Genomic DNA, 20349 nt, shown 5'->3' with positions numbered 1-20349 from the left:
AGCCAAAACAATCAAAACCAGGGACGTGAAGAAGCTTTGACTTTACATTTTTAGGACTTGTTCAAGACAAATGGCATCGAGATGTTTTCCTTCACATCCAAATTTCCCACATACTTTTTTGTATCAAAACTATTAAACCCCCTGAAGTTTATTACACAAACACATTTCAGGAGAATCATGAGGGTTTGTGAAGAGTTTTACAAACACAGTGACTCTTTTCCGTTAAAGTTCAGACTATGATTCAGATTGATTCCTTTGGTCATTACAGTGATTACATGGAGTTTCAAGTCCAGTATTTTTTATACACCAATGGAAATTAGGTATTTTACGGGATTGTCCCTGAGATTTGAACCCACATCATGGACAAGAAAAACATTCAACAAAACAAGGTCCAACAAGACAAACAGTAGGAAATAAATAAGTCTACATTTCAAACAATAGTGAGGCATGGTGAAGAAACTTAACATATGTTGTGTTTGCCCCGTTATTAATATCAGGGTTGGTGAGTTTCTTAAATGAAACAAGACAAAATATGGCAGCTTTCGATTAAACATTATTGCTGTGAACCTTGACATTTATATTTACTCAAATTCAAACTTCTCTGGGAAAAGATTTAGGGTCAAATATAAATTCGATCTGAGACAAAAAAATATTTCGAGCATTACACACTAACTCAGGGTCAGTGCTAACAATGAGCCTGTTAAAACAAAAAAGGTTGAATAAATGTATTTCATTACAAAATATGACATTTGTAGTTTTAATTCCATTTAAATAGAACGCTTTACTGAATTTGTACCTTATGTACGGGTGTTAAAACACGAACATACAAAAACATGTTACATGTGGAACATGGGAGCAAAAAGTCACACTTACTTCAAATTGCAATTTTTCCATAAATGGGATTCACTGACCAATTCCATTTAAGCCGCAACTTTGGTTGCTTAAGTTCAAGAATTCACATTCACAAAACAAAAAAACAATTTGGTTTGGAAATATAATAAAAATAATGGTAATATAAATTGCTATTGTGATGGTGGCTGTTGAGCTCAGATACACATGAATCAAACATCAGAAACCACTTGAACCACTGACCATTGTGGGTTTGTGATGTGTGTTCCACACGTGTCCAAAAATGTGCACGTACATGTCGACCTTCAATTTGTTCACGTTTGTAATGAAAATCAATCCATCAGAGCACATAGTGCATTCTAATCTTTCCTACCTAGTAAAACTTAAGAAAAACAAAAAAGTCTAACGTGTATACTTAATAACATGTATAATCAAAAAGTGGACCAATTCAATATGAAAAACATTCTGCACTCCAAAATATACATTTAATATAAACGAGCCAAACATGTAGAGGAATTCAACAAATGCAGAGTGTACCTCAGTAAACATTTTTTATTACAACACCATCTAGTTTTTAATCAAAAGCAGAGACATTTACAAACATACTAACCATGAAAAGAATAAATGAGAATGAGAGGAAGAGGTGGGGCAGAAAACATCAAACATGTACCCTATAAAGACTGATCTCTAAACTGAATGTACACAGTACAGCGAGCCACCGAAAATAAAAAGCAAATAGGATGTAATGTTTGTGTCTTCTATTTAGGGGGCGTGCGGCCATTTTATTGTTTCATTGCAAAAAAAAAGAAAAAAAAAAAAAAAAAAAAGCATCACACATACTTGTCTTCATGTCAAATAAAACATCATAAAAATAAAAGAGCTGTTTGGAAAGTTTCTTTTCTTTTTATCTTTAGTTACCATGAGTATAGGTGTTTGGATAACATAGCCTTACACAGGTATGGGTCTTCCATCCACTGCTCTGAGTCAGGCAGACAAGATGAACAGACAGAGAGAAGGATGGGTGGAGAAGGAGAGGAGAAGAGAGATGGAGGGGTGGAGGAAGAGGTGGTGGTTGTAATCCTGTCCGGTCATGCAGGGTGGGGACGTGGTGGTGGTGCACTGAAAGCGTTCCTCCTTTTCCTTCCATCCATCCTTGATCCTTGTGAGCTGAAAGGTGTCAAAACGAAGGGTGGAGTTTGGTTTCGAGGCAGCCCAACAGTGAACACTCCCCTCCCCCCCCCCACCAGTAAACCTCTACACTACACATACAAAGTGCACAGCAGGGCTGGGTTCAATTCACCATCACCATGAGTCAGAGCTGTTCATCCACTGAGTCAACATTTTGGAAGAAAAACACAAAACTGAACATTTCAATATCAAACGTTTTTTTTTTTTTCTTCTTCTTCTTTTTTTTTTAAACATTAACACTTCTGTTAAACGTCTCTGTTGACTGTGTATTGCTCCCAACCCTCGCACAGACACAGAAAAACATCATGCAAACTGGAACAGGACATATCCAGTAATCAGGTGAAATCTATCAGACTGTACACAACAAAAACTGCAGTTCATCACAAGTACTGAGAAGTAGAACTGTTATTTCAGAACATATATACGAGATAAAAAATGTCTATTGATCAAACTGGAGACAGCCAATGGAATCTATATTTAAAACTCAACTTAACTTTGACATTGTTACAGAACTGTCTCCATATTGCATCACGTACTACTACACTGTGATAGTGTGCTTTGTTTATTGTATTTATTCATATTTGACCAGAGAGTGAAACTTACATCTCTACACACTGTTTTTTTATCTAATCAATGATAAGACAGTGACCACTGATAGATCATCACTTCTCAATTCTCTAAAGGACTCGCTGCCTCCGCTCGACTATGAAACCAACATTTATAAACTAAGTCTTGTACTTTAATACTGTGTGTGACTATGAATGTTGGTTTTCCTGTGGCTTTTACTTTTTTTAAATAATTACTAATTATAACAGTGGATGTGGCATGATTTGGCGTGAAACCAGTTTTAGGTCTCTATGCATAACAGAAAAAAACAGAAGTAGCTAGCATCAGACTGTATGTCACTATATGTGACTGCCAAAAGCATCTCTGGGCTTTTACATTTAACAGAAAAGAATAATCTAAATGTCAGTAAACCTCTGAGTGAGATATACAAAGAACTAGGAATGCATCCTCTTCATCATGATTATAAAAGGCAGCTGCAAAGCTTTCTTAGACCCTTTTTGACCCGGTGTTAACACCCGTCCTGAATGATGTGATCACAAGTGGTCAAAGCTAAGTACAGGTCTGAACGCACCCAAATACCCAAGTTCCAATCACTCAAACCAGATTGGGAGGTAGTCTGGACGCATGCTGCTGTGAGAATGCAAATGTGTCCTAGGCCAAAGGACAGCCTCCTCAGCTGACATACGTTTAAACATAGTTTTGCTTCTCAGTGTCATGATTTGTTTGTGGCCACCACCATCATATTAACACCGCAACATAATGGTTGAATGATTTTTCTTAGATAAGAATATTTATTTTCTACATTTTGACAAGTCTGGATTTTGACTTAATTCTCAACCTATAAGAGCTGCTTTCAAAATTTCAAACAAAAAAGGCTTAAGTCCATTATTTGATTAAAACCTCTGTAGCATGGCAACATGTTTCTTCATAGCAACGTACAATCATTCTTTCAGTCACACCTGACTCCTCTCACTTGCTCCAAAACAGACACACATTTACACAAACACATCAGACACACTCAGGACACTTATACAGCTGTCAGCTTGTGATCAGATCTCTCAGGACGGATGTTCATATCAGACCTGAACAGAGCCTCAGACTATCAATAACGATCTAATTACATTTCTGTCCATGTATTGAATGTTTAATTTTCTAAAAACAATTCTGATACAGAAAAGTTTATTTAAATTAGTCAAAGATTTAAATGCATATTTGAATGTTTTTTGCTGTAGAGGGGTTTTGTTGTACATGGTACATAGTTACAGACAAAATAACAGTTTGGCCGACAACACCAAATTTTTGACAAGATACAGCAGTCAAACTAAATGGCACTTTGTGTCAAAACATTATTAAAAACTAGAACATCCAGTACAAGTGGAAACGGGAATCATTGAAGTTTTGTCAATGGTCAAATTACATCCAAATATCAGACCAACAAATATGTTTTTATTATAATAAAATGCCATATTGTGGAACCATGGTTCAGTGTATTCTAGATCCTAGACACATTAACATGTGTTAATGATAACACAGCACAGAACTGAAACAGGAGTCAAACCAGGGTCAAGCAATTCACCAAACAGTCTGACATTCAATACTTACCATCGGAAAATTCACATTCTACAGATATAAACGGGGCTATAAGGAGTTTTTCACTGTTGGTATTAACTGATAATTATCATATCTTCAGAAAAGCTCTTGGTATTCAAGATAACAGGTTAATAATAAAGAAGATGTAGAAGGTGTTGAATTTTTACTCCTGTTATTCCACTTACCAGTATAACTACATCTGACAAATACACTGCTAATCTATTGACCAAGATAACCTGGGCATTAAACATGATCAAAGTCTTACAATTGTCTACTTTTAGTCCTGGAACTAAGGCCTTCTCTATGAGTCAGATATGTCACTGTACCTTCCACCACTGTTTGACCCTGGTTTGACATGAAAGGACTGATCTCCTGCACACACCAGAAAGTCATATCAGCTCGGTACAAACAGTGAGCATTCCCCCATGACAATATGAACAGATATAACAGTGCTGTGCATCAGCGGACACAATAAATAGCCACACTACTGTCAGGAACAGAAGCTGATCAACATGCTGTGAAATATCAGACTGAATGCAAAGGAAATGTTCAAATGGAAAATGGACATATTTAGCCTCATTACATACTGAATACCCTTCAAGTCCTTATGATTATTCTCATTTCACACCGACAGATACAGTTGTCAATATACCGTTATCTTCACATTCTTGGGAAACATCAGGCCTTGTGCCCACTGGGGATCTCTCATCTAACAGAGATACTGAGACACTACAAAGGTCACTGGTGAAACACTGGTGTTGAAAATGTACAAGTGATTTGCTATATGCTATATATAGCCATAAAAATATCTACTTTCTAATTTAACAAATAGAGAATGTTCCGTTTTTGTTGAGAGGTTCCCAGTGGACACAAGTTTTCCTTTTGAGCCAAACCATGTGTAGATAAAGGACAATTGAGTAGAACAGAGGTCAGATTCACTAAACCTGCGCTGACAGCTAAAAACAATAAGGGCCCTATAATAGATCATATGACAGATAACCCAGACAATCACTAATGCCAAGTTCACACTGCACGACTTTCAGGAGAAACCCTGTCTCGTTGGCTGAAAGTCATGTAGTGGGAACTCGGCTTAAGTTACAATCTTTGGTAGCTCTGTGGGTTTGGCCTGCTATTAAATTGAGCAACTCCACAGGCAAAACTACCCCAGTTAATATTTCTCAGAATAAGAGGGACGGAAAAGCTCATATGTAAATAATGTGTCTAATGTACAGAGCATATTTCTAGCTATTTCTGTCTTTTCAAATTATGGGAAATATTATTTGGGGTGATGTATAACTACACAGAGAGGCCAAAGGTCCCATGTAACCTATCTGCTCTATAAGGACTGATTGACACAACACACATCTTAGGGCTTTGGCAGTAAAGGACATGGGAACGACACAACAGTTCAAAGCCGATATTTCCACTGCGGTTCCAAACGTAACAAAAGGTTTTCATGTTTTTCATCACACAAGTGATGCAATGGAAGAAAGCATCTTCCCACAAAGAATACAATATGATTCAAGAATCCGAAAATCCATGAAAACACCAGCAAGCCTCAGACAGCAAAACACATAAGTTGTGTACAAGCTAGTGACTGGTAGTTTTATATTAATCGACAACTCATCTAAAACATGACTTCACACCCAAACAGCCATCCATGATGCTATGAGCCAGAAATAACTGTATTATCTCATCTCAACACTGAAAACTCAACACTGCAGCCTACACAGAAATCATTTCAGTACAGGCGTCACATGAAAACAAAATATTAAAATGCAAATGTCTATGTGTCAGTCAATGACAAATAAGTAGCATACAATCGGGATTTTGATGTATGACATCAAGAATTGTTAGGCGATTTATTTTGCAGCATTCTCTCATTTACAAGATCTCAAAGATAAAATTATGATTCTCGATTCAGTCTTTTTCAATTTCTCAACTTCACCAATATCTGTTAGATACTGAAAATAATTATTCAGTGACTCAATTCTCATAAAAAAACAAATTACAATTTAAATTTAAAGCCACTGATCAATCCACAAGAATATCAACATTCTGTTTTTCCAGAAAATGACATCAAAAGGACAGAATATTACAGAATATTTTAACTCCCCCTCAATGTCTTAAATTGAGGTACAGGTAGTGAGAAACACGAGGCTACAAAACATTAAATTTGACACAAGTAAATGCCAGGAAATATTTGTCATGCAAATATGGAATAGTCACATTGTCAAAATTGGTTGTGTCCAAAAATCATCAGATATTGACACTGATCAATAAATTTCAATTTCTCTTCATGAAAACATGACAATAATTTATCCAACTTTTGAAATGAAATGGTGAAAATGTATACAACATTACTATGAATGCAACATTTACAAGGTGTCTCCTATAATCTGAACATTGTAATTTTTCTTTCTGAAAACAATCAAACGTGTACAGACCATAAAAACTGCTGAATCTGTAGACATCGGAAACTGACCAATCAGGCAAAACTATTCAAAGCACACTACTCTAAGAACCCTACACTTCGATAAGCTGCAAACTCGTATGTAATAGGGAGAGCTTCAGAAATTTGTCTTGATATTTAACCCAGAAAATATTAAACTTTTGATCCACTGGCCACAGCTGCTGGTAAAACCCAAATTCAGATTATTTCCACTTTTAAGGATCAAATCACACATTTAAATCTACAGAAGTGAGTCAGCCACATGTATAGTGCTCAACAGCATCAGGTTAGTGCTGCTCTATAGCATTTCACAGGCACCTTTATTTTATAATTCGTTTAGCTGAAAACACAAAGTGGATAGTGAATGAATTTTGTGATTTACCAGCCTCAGGGGCGTGCAGGCCAAAAACACAACGATTAATTCACAAAGTCAAATTCAAGCAACTGTCAGTGAATTCTCTGTTTTGGGATGGTGCTTTAAAAAACTCATACATACAACTCTTACAAAGCCCTTTGAGCAGAGTGAATACAACAAGCGTAATGTGACATGTTCTTTCAGTAAAAACTCATAAATGTGATTATCGATTATGAAACTTGAATGAAAGTGTGAAACTCACCTGATACTTACTTACTTTTCTCTTCTAGTACCCCGCCCTCGACGAAGTTCAGGGACATACATTTAGATTAACACTACTGTTGTTGTAGATTTTAGGGTTCAATAAATTTTAAAGCTCTATATTTTCAATCAGATATTAATGTATGACTTGAAAGGGATTAGACATGTTTAAAAGCCTCTTATTCTAGTTAGCCTGACTCCTTCCAGATCCATGAAAAATGTAGTGAGCATGAAAAAAAGAACAAAACTTATAACAGAAGGAAATCATTTATGTGGTACCAACCTTGTCTTGTCTAACGGTGTCGGTACTCCCTCTCCCTCTCTCTTTCCCTGTCTCTGTCCCGGTCCCTCTCGCGGTGGCGGTCCCTCTCCCGGCTGCGTTCTCGGTAATAGTCCTCATGCCTATCGCGGCTGCGGGACTTGTGGCGTCGACTCTTTTCTCTGGATCGGCTGTGGTCGCGTTCTCTGGAGCGCTCTCTTCTGGCAGAGAAGAAGATGAAGCATGAGACTGTACTTGTACATTTTTAATACTGCATCTTATGGTGGCAATTCCCTTGGGGGGAAAAAACTTAAGGTTGCAGTTGGCGCTACAGAAAACCAGCTGAAGAACAAATAGCAAAACAATATCATATGGAAGACAAAAAGTCTGGAGAACTTAAAAACTAGCTGACTTTTTGTTTTTCCTTGAAAAACTTGTGTTTTTTTTTTAGTGCAGCTCATGAACAACTTCAATGTCATATTTAATGGGACACTTAATAGCATATGAGACAAGTGTTACCTGGAGGCAGAGCCATAGCTCTTTGACTCGATTCCATGGAGACAGTCCTGCAGGGAACTGATGAGGACCTTACAGCGGTCGTCTGCTGACACTTTGGACTGTTTGATCAGACTGATTGCAGTCACCAACGTCTCTATAGCGCTGCCATAATCAGCTAAAAAGAAAACATGAGTTTGCATCAAATGTTATTTTATGTTAGGTTTCTTAATTGTATGTTTTATGTTGTGTACCATGTAGGTGCATCACTTTGTGTTACCTGCACTGGCGTCAGACACAGCCCTTGATATGGCGCTGGAGGAGATGGCTCTGTTTCTGTTCATTATCTCCTCGAACTCCGCTTCACTCAGGGGGGTCCGTGACGCCTCCATCTCCCTACAAAGACACAGACAAACGCACACTTGCGTCATGGCACTTTTTATGTAACCAATGTTAACTGGTTATGCCAAAAAATTCCTGAGAGAACATGAATATGAATTGCTGTGGAACTTATTTGTCCCACATCACCACCCATTCTTACCGGCCTCCAGGACCGTAGTCCCTCTCATAAGGTGGCGGGCGTCCGTATGGGTCGTTTGGTCCTGGGGGCCCTCGACTGTCGTTGGGGGGCATGTTGTTGTTGCCAGGTGGTGGGAAGAAGGCAGGGTTGACATGGGGGGCTGGTGGTGGTCCGCCCGGTGGGGGACCTGGCATGTGTGGAGGAGGAGCCAAAGCCATGGGCGGTCCAATAGGACCTGGGGGCCGAGGAGGGAAGGGTCCTGGAGGTGGTGGACCCTGTTGGGGGGGTGGGGGACCAGGAGGAGGGCCATAACCTGGAGGAGGGGGGCCTGGAGGTAAGGGTCCCATTGGTGGCTGGCCAAATTGACCAGGGAAGAGAACAGGAGGAGGCGGCCTGTCGCCACGATTTGGAGGACCAGCGAGGGGAGGGGGGAGGCCCTGTCCAGGTGGTGGAGGTCCTGGAGGGCCGGGGGGGCCAGGTGGACCAGGAGGTGGACGTGGGGGACCCTGCATCCCACCTACAAAAAAAAGAACACAGAATAATACAGAAGTTGGTGAAACTAAATCTTTATCTTTAGTTTGTGTTGCAGCAAGCAGAGCCCTCCTCAGCTTTTTTGAGTCTAAAGGGGAAATAAGTGTTTTGGTCAAAATCATGCAGATCTTTTCTACTCGAAAACTTCACTGATGTTTAAAACACATATAGGCCCATATGTATTTGTTGGGTCGAGCTTTTCATTTGATATCTTATATTAGCCTGTACTTTTTCTGTTTCCTTCTAACACAGGTATGTTTAGTTTTGATTGTTCAAAGCACAGACAATGACAGACAGATATGAGCAAGCCATAGCTACAGGGAACAACAAATGAAAAAACAATGTTAAAAACAAGAAGGCAACAGAAGAGATGAGGATAAACACTCAACGCAAATTGATTTCGAGCTGACTTTCTCCTTTCTTAATCCGAGGTCTTGCATTTAATGATGGTCTCATTTTCCTCAGAACAGCATTATCAGAATGTCAAGCTCACATTTAATAAACCATATAATATATTGCAGTTGGCAAACAGGGACGTCATCAAATTACATTTTAAGGTTTATTGGGGGATTTTACGGCTTTGACATTAGGAACAATTTGCTGTAAATCTTTCGTGGAACTTGAGGAAGCAATTTTGTAAAAACTATTTTCATGATATCAAGCCAACTATACATCCTTACAGAGTAGAGAAGCATAAGATGGAAAGAAATACGATATGTACACACACTCATACCATGATATGATTTAGCAGGCAGCAGTGTGCAGTACGGCCTTCGAAAAAAGACGTTTTTGTTTACCGGTTGATTTTAAGAGCTTTCTTTGTAATGTTTTAGTGTGGACACATAAAAATATTTACTCTGGCTTCATGTAAGGCCAACAGTATTCATGGAAAACAGTCTTTTGAGAGATCTAAATTACTTGATGGTGAATTCAGCTTTTTTGGAGGAATGAACCTGACATTTTCAATGACACAACTTCTACCAATAAACAGCTACGGGTTAGGGTAAAAAGGTGATTGATCAAATCAATCAGATCAAACGAGGTGTTTCACCTCTGCCACGCCAGCTCCCGTTCCTGCCCCCTGGCGGGAAGGGATTGAAATTCATATCCATCAGAGGGCCATCTTGGTGCCTAATCAGATCTGGTGTCATCCCCGAGCCTAATGGGGAAGAAAGCAAACCAATCACAACTCTCCCCTTTATAAACGTCTGCCTACCAACTTAAGGCCTTTCTTAAACCAGCAGCACGGGGCGTCGGCCGCTAAGCGAGACAAGAAATGTGGGAAAAAGGGTGGGATGGAAGGCAAAGATGCAAAAAATGGAAAAAAGAAAAAGCTGGCAACTCCATTTTTTCATCTAGAAGTGGAAGGCGGCCAATCCAAGAATTGGAAGAAGTTGAAGGCTGATAGCTTGTTGAGTAAAGCTGTGAGCAAACTGCTTGTCAAGGAATGGTGTGGGGAAATTGTCAGGAAGCAGAAAATTGCAGCCAGGGAAGGATTATTCGTTCAACTCAAAAGTGAAGTGGGACAAAAAACAACACCCAGATGGGGGGAGGGAGACATGCAAAGGCACAGCTCTGCCAGGAGAGACTTAGAGAGAGAGATCCCTCACTCAACACACACAAGACAAAAGACGAGCCTTGAGTCGATGTGGGCGTGACTAGCTAACAGAGCAACACTGCCACACACAGAGCATCATGTTTATAAATTTTGTGTTACATTTTCAAAGCATTTGTAACACTATGATGAAGTTATGATTATAATTACTACAGTAGCATCACATGAATGACAAAAGCCTGGGGGAAAGAAACAGGACAGCCTTTAAAAATGCTAAATCAGAAATCCACTGACATGTAAACCTCATCAGGTGATAGAGCATTACCACAACAGCAAGTCCCAAAAAACCAACACATCACAGTTTAAAGATGCAGTAGTGAGTCAGTCACTCGTGATGTGTCCGTCTTCCAGCCATTAATTCACTAACACTTTTTAAAGCTGATATTCCAGAACACAGTTCTCACACATGTTCTCTTCCATGAACTCACCTTGTTTTGTAGAACACAGGTCAATCTAACATTCAACAAGCTCCAATGATTTCCCCCAAACGGTCCCAGGCAAATTAATTTTGAAATGTCATAAAATTTGGAGGCAGCCAACGATATACAAAACTTGTCCTGGCATCATTCCAATAACTGCTACCTCCTTCCTGCTTGCTATGACTAATACTGCTTGAAGTACATTTTAAAACTCAACTTAATTGATTAAACACATATTTCAGTTAAATGCAAGATTTGCTAGAGAATAACCCAACTTTGATTTGATTCATGAATCCTCTCCTTTTAAATATTATCTTTCAAATGACTGAACTGAGAGGGACATCATCCCCACCCTTGTAGCATGAGTGCCCGTGTCCAAACTAACCAGGAAAGTGTGGCGGCGGTCCTCCGGGTCCAACAGGGCCAGGGAAGCGGTCTCCTCCTGGGCCGGGTGGTCCGGGAAATCTGCCTCTGCCTCGACCCATGGGGAAACCTCCACGAAGACCTGCACCAGGGGGACCAGCTTTACCTTCCCCAGACATCTGACCTGACTGAGTACCTGTGAAGTAACACTAACCTTTAATATATATCAGATAAGAAATAGGTGCACTAAGTGAATGTGAACTGAATGCCCCTTTGTCTTGAAATCTTTAACTGAGTCAGTACCTGCTGCAGTGTATTCAGCAGACTAACTGGCTTGTCATAGCATGGGCAATTTTTTGCCTGACTAATTTCAAACAGCATTGTGACAAGTCCTTTAGTTAACTCTTGCTGAGTGTATTTTATGCAGATGCGGAGTGTGCACTTGTCCTACTTACTTTTGCGTGACTGCATCTCAAACTGGCTGAGGGACTGTTTGTTGCATGGCGTGACGATGGGACTCTGGCCGTGGAGCTCCCTCTTTGATAAGAGCTCCATTAACTTCCTGGATGAAGCCTCTGAGCCCACACAAACGAGGGCAAATCTGAGAGGAACAGGAAATAAAACCTTTGCTCACACTGGCTTCCCACGTATCATCTCACAATCTACAGACCAATATCCCAACTTCATCAGATTTAAATGATTTGTCCTGAAACTGTCAAAAAACTACAAAAGTATCATATCAAATATATTTCCAAAGGTATCCAAGCTAACAGCATTATGACACAATATGCATTTATATAAAAGAGGTAATTATCATTAACTGTGATTAACTGCAATAACGTTACGCACAGATAATTAAGGTCTTACCCTTTTGACTGGCCATTGGCTCTGTTTTCAAAGAACTTTATTTCCAGCACATCTGCGATGCCTATTGACCGGATTGTTTCTGTCAGGTCCTCATCTGTTGTCCACTGCACAAGAGATGATAACATCATTATAACCATGACGACTCCAATTTGATAATTATGCAAAATTTTATAACCTGCTTATAAACTTATAGACATACACTTGGCACAACAGCCTAAACAGAATTCCACCGATGTGAAGTCTACCTACCCATGTGAGGTTGCCTATGTAAAGGGCAATCCTTTTTCCTGTGTAGGTGTAAACCACATTTGGTGGAGCACTCTTGCCTCCCTCTGAGCCACCGGGTGCAGGTAATGCGTCCAGGTAGTCACGGTCTTCTGGAGCATCACCATTATTGGCCGATGGGGATATTACATCATCGTACAGGTCGATCTGCTCGTGCACTGGGTAGTCAGATTCCTGTTGAACACAGAAATATCAGTTGCGTCAATATTAATAAGATGTGATTAGAGGCGTTTCCATACCAGCATCAGAAATGTCTCCGCATCAGTGAGTATACTAATCTATGTAGTGCTCCAATGCCAAGTCTTTAAAGTTTTAATTTCACCAAGATAAAACTGCAATTTTCTCTTTCCAAAAAAGCAATTGCACTGTGCTGCCACTGGAAGGTATGTTTTGTTGGAACAGCATGTGTAGTAAGTGAAGCATTAGCGAGAGCGATGTGTACCACATGCAAGACTCAAGTTTCAGAAATACATTGTTGTGCATCCCTATATTTAAGTATTTGGCTTCTTTCACAGTTAAACCTGAGCCAGGCCATACAACAATGACAGCAACATCTTCCATACAAGGTTAACAGCATTCAGCTATTATAATACAAAGTCTTGTGTTTTTAAATGTACTGAGATGGGATTAGCATTTAATTTGATAGTCTTATGCACTGTATACTTATTGTTACGCTTTCTACACATCCACATTTCTTTAAAGCGCCGGGGGTATCAAAACACCAGTCTTTTTTCAGAGCATAGGACCAAATTCGACAATGCAAAACCCAACAGGCATCTCACATTAACCGGGGGAGAGTATGAAGTGCAGATGGTGAGTGATGACAGCCATGAGTATTCTCAGCACTGCAGCAGCACATGGCAGCATGTAAACAATCACTGGTTGGTCATGTCAGGACAAGCCGGTCATATGTGGACCGAGGGACTCGAGCTCTGCTTAAATCTCAGTTTAAGACTTGCACATAACCCAATGTCAGTGAGTGAGTCAACATAGTCAAATAAATGATACGTCAAAACATGTTTATTCATAATTAAACGTGTTTTCATTTAATGAATGCAGTGACATTTAAATTACACAACACAGCTTCTGTGTAGAGCTCAGGTTAATCAGATCAGCAGGAACCCATGAACTCGTTTGGAGTGAATGGTTGTTTACAACAAACACGATGCACGAACAAAACACAACGGAGAAGTTAAATGAACAAACAACATCCCTTCCTTCAATAACCAGATGTGATTTGCACGAGTGGAATCGTGCGTGGTCTTTCACCAGATGTTCATTAAAGGAGCGAGAAGAAAACATCATCGTCCGCCGAGCAGACACACGGATGCTACACGAAGCTAACAACCCTTAAGCTAACGACTCAACCCCCCCGCCCCCCCACGAAACACGCTTCTAGTTCATGCTAACAATTCAACAACACATCACAAGCTCGTTTCCGCCTAAAAGCGCGTGTTTGCACCAAACATACAAACAACCTGAACATAATTACTCCAAAAAAACAACAAGTGGCTAACGCTCAGCTAAGCTACCGTCGATGTGTTTGTTTGGAGCCCGCCATAGGAGGCCACGCCGAGGCCCCGAGACTGAACAATGAGATTAGCTGCTTCTCACCCACACTGAGAGAAATACACATATTTGCACGGAACATTTCGACGGTTGAAGGAAACAAACTCCGTGTTGAAAAACCCGCAGCAGCTCAGATGTAGCATTTGGGCGGTAAATGCTAGCCGAGGCTGCAGGTTTGCAGCATGGTTGTCGGGGGGGCCTGTGTACGAGAGAGGCTCGTTTTCACCGACAAACCGCGATGTTCTTTACTCGCAACGACAGCAAACTGTTACACAACCATACAGGGAATAACAAACATGGTAATAATGTGTTGGAAGTGGGTTTAATACCTGGTTAAATTCCTCCTCTACGTCGGCGTAGATGTCGATGTGATCCACACCGTCCGCCATTTTCCTCTGACCCGTCTCTCTCCGCCCGGAGGTGCAGAGACACAATGAGAGCGACAACAGGCGCTCCCTGCTGGTCAACTCCTCTCATTACACACACACACACACACACACCCATCACATCTCGTTTTTTATTCTGATCACTCAGTTAAAAATAATTTTAAAATATAAATTCAATATTACAATAAAAATAATAAATGCTATAAATTGTTAGGAGAGATGTTTTGCTTCCCTGGTGTCATTTATCCTCTGAATGTGATATTAAGATATTCTGACAAGAAAACTTGAGAAGGTTTTATTCTTATCATAGTCATTGTTAATGCAATCATAAAATAATTCAACTTAAACTCAAGGATGAGTAAGTTCTTCCCTTAACCAGTGGTCATCACCCTTTTCAAGCCCAAGGTCACTTTTTAAACGTAAGCCGAGATCTACCACCCCGACATTTTCCAAAAAGGGTTACATTTATTAATTCCTGTTGTTGCAGTGTTGTTTCTGTTTTTACTGGTGCTGCAACAAACATAGTTGTACTCGCTTTAGAACACTTTTAGGACAATGTAAAGAATAAAGTTGTTCATTATCATAAATGATTTAAGAAATGTCAACATTTATGTTTCTTTTTCAGCTACCTCCTGTAAAACCACATTTTTTCTGATGTAAATTTAAAGCATAAAAGTTTAATTGTTTGTTTGGCATGCATGGACTAGACTGACAGATTGATTTATGTATTAAATATCTTCAAGCAAGTCCAGATACATAATTCACCTCCCTTGGATATATGATGCAAGAACACACACCAGAAACAATTATAGTATAAAAACCATGAGGATAATTTTATTTGTCTTTGTACAAACAATGGCTTCAGTAGATCCGCACACAATATTGTACAGTGAAGATTACAAATGAGTCAAAATTCTGTAACAATCCCAGCAAGAGAGAACAACGTGTAATGATGCACAAACACACACACACGTTTCTGAGTTATCACCTAAACAGGCAAAGTCTGAGGCAATTCTGTCAACAGAATTAATTCAACTCAAAAGACATGCTTCATAACATGATGGAAAAAATATGATAGAAAAAAACTACAGAGACATTCAAAAATTAAATGCTGAGCAAAACAATTCAAATATGAAACACACGAGCAGATTTGTACAAAAATACCCTGTATGATTCATTTACATTGAAATTACATACAAATCAACATGAGATTTAAAAAAATTAAAAACCATGACCATGCATCTCAGAAGGAAAGCTACCTTTTCTTTTTTTTTAGTTGTTTTGTGAAATCCTATTTTATTTTGGCAGCAATAAGTGGCAGATACAGGAAGTTGAACTGAATCGAAATTGAATTTCTTAAGACTGAATATCTTGGTAAAAGTGCAAATCATCACTTGTGGTCAACACATGCAGATTGACATCATGTTTGTTCATTTTTAACACCCCCCCAACACACACACACAAAACACAAGTTATCAGAAAACATTTTGAACTTGAGTCTACAATTGTGTTAACCATGCAGATTGTAGACGTACACGCGGTCAGAGTTCAGATTTCAACATGTCCAGACAAACAGTTACAAAAGGTATATGTACAAACACAAAGAAAGACACGGCTGATAAAGACAGAAAGGCAGACAGACATTTTTTTAAAACAAACAAATATTTTGGGGATGTAATCGAAATAGAAATTCAAAAACGAGAGACCCCCAAGGAGCTGACAATCCCCATTTTTATTATCTTCATAACATTTTCATATAAATCTAAATTCTATGCAACCATGACTTTCAAAGCATCGAGCCATAATCTTATCCATTGTCCATTAATATTGTAAACAACCATGTAAAACATGACTCCCACCAGAGACACAACAGTGTTCTCCCACATACATCTGTAGCCCTTGTCTCTGTGGTTATTACTCTTCATTAAAAGAGCAAAGTCTTTGAATAAAGCATTGAGGCTGATAAATATTGGATGCGGTTGTATTATTGGAGGTTTGCATGCTTGCAGCCGCATATATAATATGCATGTGTGCCTGCAACACACCATTCAGTGTGATAAGGGAAATGAGAAACATATTTTCCCCCCCTTGGATTTTGTTATGTTGCATCTTGTGACTCATAAGCCTCTTGCATCAAAGCACGTCACAGCCACCACCTGCATCTCTTCAGTCCCTTTTCATCAGAAGATGCAAATTGGTGTGTGACCCACAAACGCTGATAAACCACGTCAATGTCAATGTCCACCAGGAGAGACGCGACTTGTGGACGTTATGAGCAAATTGTCCATGATTAGGAACATTAAAAAAAAAATCCACTTGAGGTTTCCAGTGTTTAAACACATCTCTTCATTTATTCCAATCTCCTCCTTTATATGATGATGGATGAAACATCAATAGTTGTCCATCGTCAAGAGACGATTGCAGAGAAGGAAAGACAGATAAAGAAGAGGGAGACTGAGAGAGAAATGAAAGAAGCTCGCCCGCAGTCGTTGGCATTCTCCTACATGAAAAAGAAAATTATTTCACTTTTCAACTCATTTGACAAAGAAGGAATTATATTTTATCATGTGTCAAAAAACAATTGCATGAAAGTCTGAAAAAGTTTTGAAACGAGTCAACATTTTGCACAATGGCTGTAGATGAAGTTTAATTCCAGAGTGGAATTCGTGAGTGGACCAATGAGAAGCTGACCTGTGGATGGTAGGCATGGCAGGACTCAGGCCGCCTGCGAATCTTCTGCGACCTCATCCTGTCACACTTTACTGAGGCGTTATGTACAGCGGGGTCAAGGAGCAACAACGAGAGCAGCAGGGGTTTCTCATGCGTTCTCATTCATTAACAACAACAACAACAACAAATATAAACTACATATTTCACACAGTCACCAGGCACTCAACTGGTACAACTAAAATCAGTTCAGTGAGTGATCCTGTCCTTGATGCAACATCAGCGACTGTGCCTGTTTTTTATTTTCATCAAGGTCCATGAATTATTCACTGTGAAATTGGTGAAAATGTCAAAAAAATGGCTTAACTCGCTACTTTAAAGACAGTGATGAAAGAATTCCCCAGGTACCTGACAAAATGTAATGGTTCTTTCTTGGCCCAAGTCCCATCCTTCCACCAAGTTTTGTGGAAATGACCTCAGTAGTTTTTGTGTAATCCTGCTGACAAACAAACAAATAGACAAACTGACAAGGGCCCAAAAACAAACTCTACTGCAGAGGTGAAAAGGATATATTTGACTTCCTTGGGCTCCATGGTGATGGGACTGTACTGTCTGGAGCAGTCACAGTCTGCCTGAACCACCAGCATCAAGAGGTTGCTGTCTGGTATCTGATGCACCACAAACATCCTAGAGCACACAAACATGGAGAGATGGGTGTGAAAATGTGACACAGATACACAGACAGAAAACCTCCCATGTCGTGTATGACATGAACACATTTGCAGTCGGGGGTATCCAGCAGGAGAAGATACAAAGTTTGCAATTACGACAAAAACGACAACAACTAAAAAAAATATGTTTACACATCAATGTATGGGTCATATCTCTGTGGATAATAATAATTAAACTGTCAGGATCTTGTCGTGCACAGGATGTGTTACACCTCTTTTGGCCTCACAGGGGCGCTAACTCTCTATGAGCACAAACCTGCTGAAACATACAAACTAACCACAGTGTTTCTCTCCATGTTTCTGTTTTTCTCGCTCTCTTTCACAGAAAGATATACAGCGCTTATTCTCACTTTCTCACCTCTTCCACTTCTGTTTCCCTCCCACTGTTCTTCAATCTCTTTTTTTTTTGTCACCCACTGCTCCCCCATCTCCCCTTACCCGCCTCTATACTTTCTCTCAGTTTTCCAGTCTCCCTCACCGTCCATACGCTTCTTGGTCTTTCTGTAACCTTGTGCACCCTGATCTAATTCTGTTCCTTTCCACTTATTTCCCTGTACTTGATACTCTTGCATAAACACACTCCGCTCTCAGTATGCAGAGCAGAGCAAAGCCGTAGAAAATGGAATTTCGAGGGACAATTTAATATGGCTGATCTGGGGCTTAGAGAGGAGCGCATAGTTGATTTGTGTGTGTGTAGTGTGTGTAGTGTGTTCTTACTTCTGGCAGCGTCCACACTTAATAATGCTGTTGGTCTCTTTGACTGACGGCTCATAAACGAAGCTGGGGTACTCGGTGTCACACGGCTGCAGGATGTCCCCTTTTTTCTTATGAGCCGAGGCTAATAGAGAAATGGACAAGGGTCATGTCTCAAGGTTTGGAATATGGATTGGAGTGTGTGTGGCAGTGTGACATTTTGCTGGTGACTGACAGGCAGGCAGAACTACTATTTAAATTATTCTTACTCTCAGAGGTGCTCTCGCTTGCTGTGTACTCCAAACAAAATTGAATAAGGTGGCTGCCTACAGGCAAAATTATTTGTTTGAAAGCTGAAAGGAGACATAATGGCTTGTCTAAATTTCCTGTCTGGTTGTGATCGATTTTTCATTTATTTTAAGTTTTTAGAAACCACCCTGGGCTTAGTTCTTAATTTAAAGACTTTGCCAGTTGTGCTTGTTCTCAGACAAATCAAATTTTATTTTGTTTGGAGAATACAACAAAGACTACAACTTACATAAAAACACAAAATGCTCAGATTCTCCTTAAAAACACTGCATCTCAGATACTCACACACGCTGAAAGATGGCTTCGCTGAATGGAGGGATGATGATGGTGGTGATTGGAGGAGCAGATGATTGACAGTTGGAGTGATGAGGTGGGTGAATGTGTGATCGATGCAGAGACAGACGCAGATGAGAGGTGAGGGGATCACAGGACACTATGACCTTCAGACTGATGATCAATACTGCAAACAGTTTAAACACTCCTGCTATCGAACTGACACAACATACACTTTTGCCATTGCTGCAATATGTTTGTGGGGACTGTCCACAGACAGTGATAAAAATGAAATATGTTTTAGTCAGTGAAATGTTGACGGTGACATTTGTTCAGGTTAGATTTATGTTAATATTTAAATATAAGAGTTAATTGGGATCTTTTTTAGAGTTAATTCAAACCCTCTGGAAACTACAATCATTAGAGAGAAATCAGGTGACAGGACTTGTGTCTTTCGGTCCAATATGCCAAACTGAATGATTTATTTTAGTGTCTGCTTATATAAACAATGTTTTGTTGAAACAAAAGATACCAAACATTGGTACGGGAAATGGGAAGTATGTTAAGGCAAAATAAAAACCAGCCACCGGACTCCTGAAGGTTCAAATCAATGACGATATAGATTCTATGTGCATTATTTATGTAGAACTGGTTGATAGGGTTATGATGATTTACATAAATAAAATAGAATATATTATATGTTTATAGAAGTACATTTGTAATTAAGATGCACAGAAGTAGAGTTCAACCATAATTGGCCACATTTTTTTCTCGTAAGCTCACCATCAGCAAAATGCTCCGTGTGCCAGAAGCCACAGATATTAAACTCCAGGAGGAACCTTGTGAAGGAGAGAGGAGAAAGAGGAGAGTGGACAAAGAGAGGGGAGTCAATTAGGCAGCCTTCATTATAGGCCGAAGCAGATTGCAAGCAGATTGCATGCAGCTTTCACAAACTGGGCCAGGACCCAAAGTTGTGCTGTGGGAATATTAAAATGGGTCCCCAAGTTATTCAGCAGTAATTGGAAGCTTTGTCTTAACTGGATAACTCCTCTAGTTGTTTTTAATGAAGATGCTGGATGTATCATATGACTTCAGCCTCACCAAG

The 20349-nt window shown here is 39.7% G+C and overlaps 2 protein-coding genes across 8 annotated transcripts in view; both read right to left on the bottom strand.

The window, feature by feature from the left end:
• Positions 1 to 1383: 1383 nt before the first annotated feature.
• On the bottom strand, positions 1384 to 14657 carry cpsf6 (cleavage and polyadenylation specific factor 6). 7 transcript variants are annotated; one of them, XM_020092297.2, is made up of 11 exons: positions 14515 to 14657; positions 12581 to 12790; positions 12332 to 12435; positions 11920 to 12065; positions 11487 to 11660; positions 10119 to 10226; positions 8558 to 9053; positions 8297 to 8412; positions 8041 to 8194; positions 7546 to 7742; positions 1384 to 2016 (listed from the first exon to the last, which is right to left on the bottom strand). In XM_020092297.2, exons 1-10 carry the CDS (start codon positions 14572 to 14574, stop codon positions 7556 to 7558), a joined length of 1755 nt encoding a protein of 584 aa, XP_019947856.1. In that variant the 5' UTR covers positions 14575 to 14657; the 3' UTR covers positions 1384 to 2016; positions 7546 to 7555. The 7 variants fall into 7 exon arrangements, with proteins under 7 accessions (XP_019947856.1, XP_019947857.1, XP_019947858.1 ...); XM_020092298.2 differs by having other exon boundaries at positions 7546 to 7739; XM_020092299.2 differs by having other exon boundaries at positions 11487 to 11606.
• A 720-nt stretch (positions 14658 to 15377) lies between these two features.
• The window catches only part of cacna2d4a (calcium channel, voltage-dependent, alpha 2/delta subunit 4a), a 76200-nt gene continuing 71228 nt past the window's right edge, over positions 15378 to 20349 (bottom strand). The window contains exons 37-42 of the mRNA XM_069520351.1: positions 20028 to 20083; positions 19257 to 19277; positions 18687 to 18807; positions 17810 to 17925; positions 17263 to 17345; positions 15378 to 17071 (exon numbers count right to left, since the gene is read on the bottom strand). Coding sequence (XP_069376452.1) covers positions 16979 to 17071; positions 17263 to 17345; positions 17810 to 17925; positions 18687 to 18807; positions 19257 to 19277; positions 20028 to 20083 — 490 coding nt within the window. The 3' untranslated portion in view covers positions 15378 to 16978. The remainder of the gene's footprint in view (positions 17072 to 17262; positions 17346 to 17809; positions 17926 to 18686; positions 18808 to 19256; positions 19278 to 20027; positions 20084 to 20349) is intronic.

The sequence above is a fragment of the Paralichthys olivaceus genome, chromosome 23 (assembly GCF_024713975.1).
Source record: "Paralichthys olivaceus isolate ysfri-2021 chromosome 23, ASM2471397v2, whole genome shotgun sequence".
NCBI lineage: Eukaryota > Metazoa > Chordata > Actinopteri > Pleuronectiformes > Paralichthyidae > Paralichthys > Paralichthys olivaceus.
This window is presented reverse-complemented; position numbering and strand designations above follow the sequence as displayed.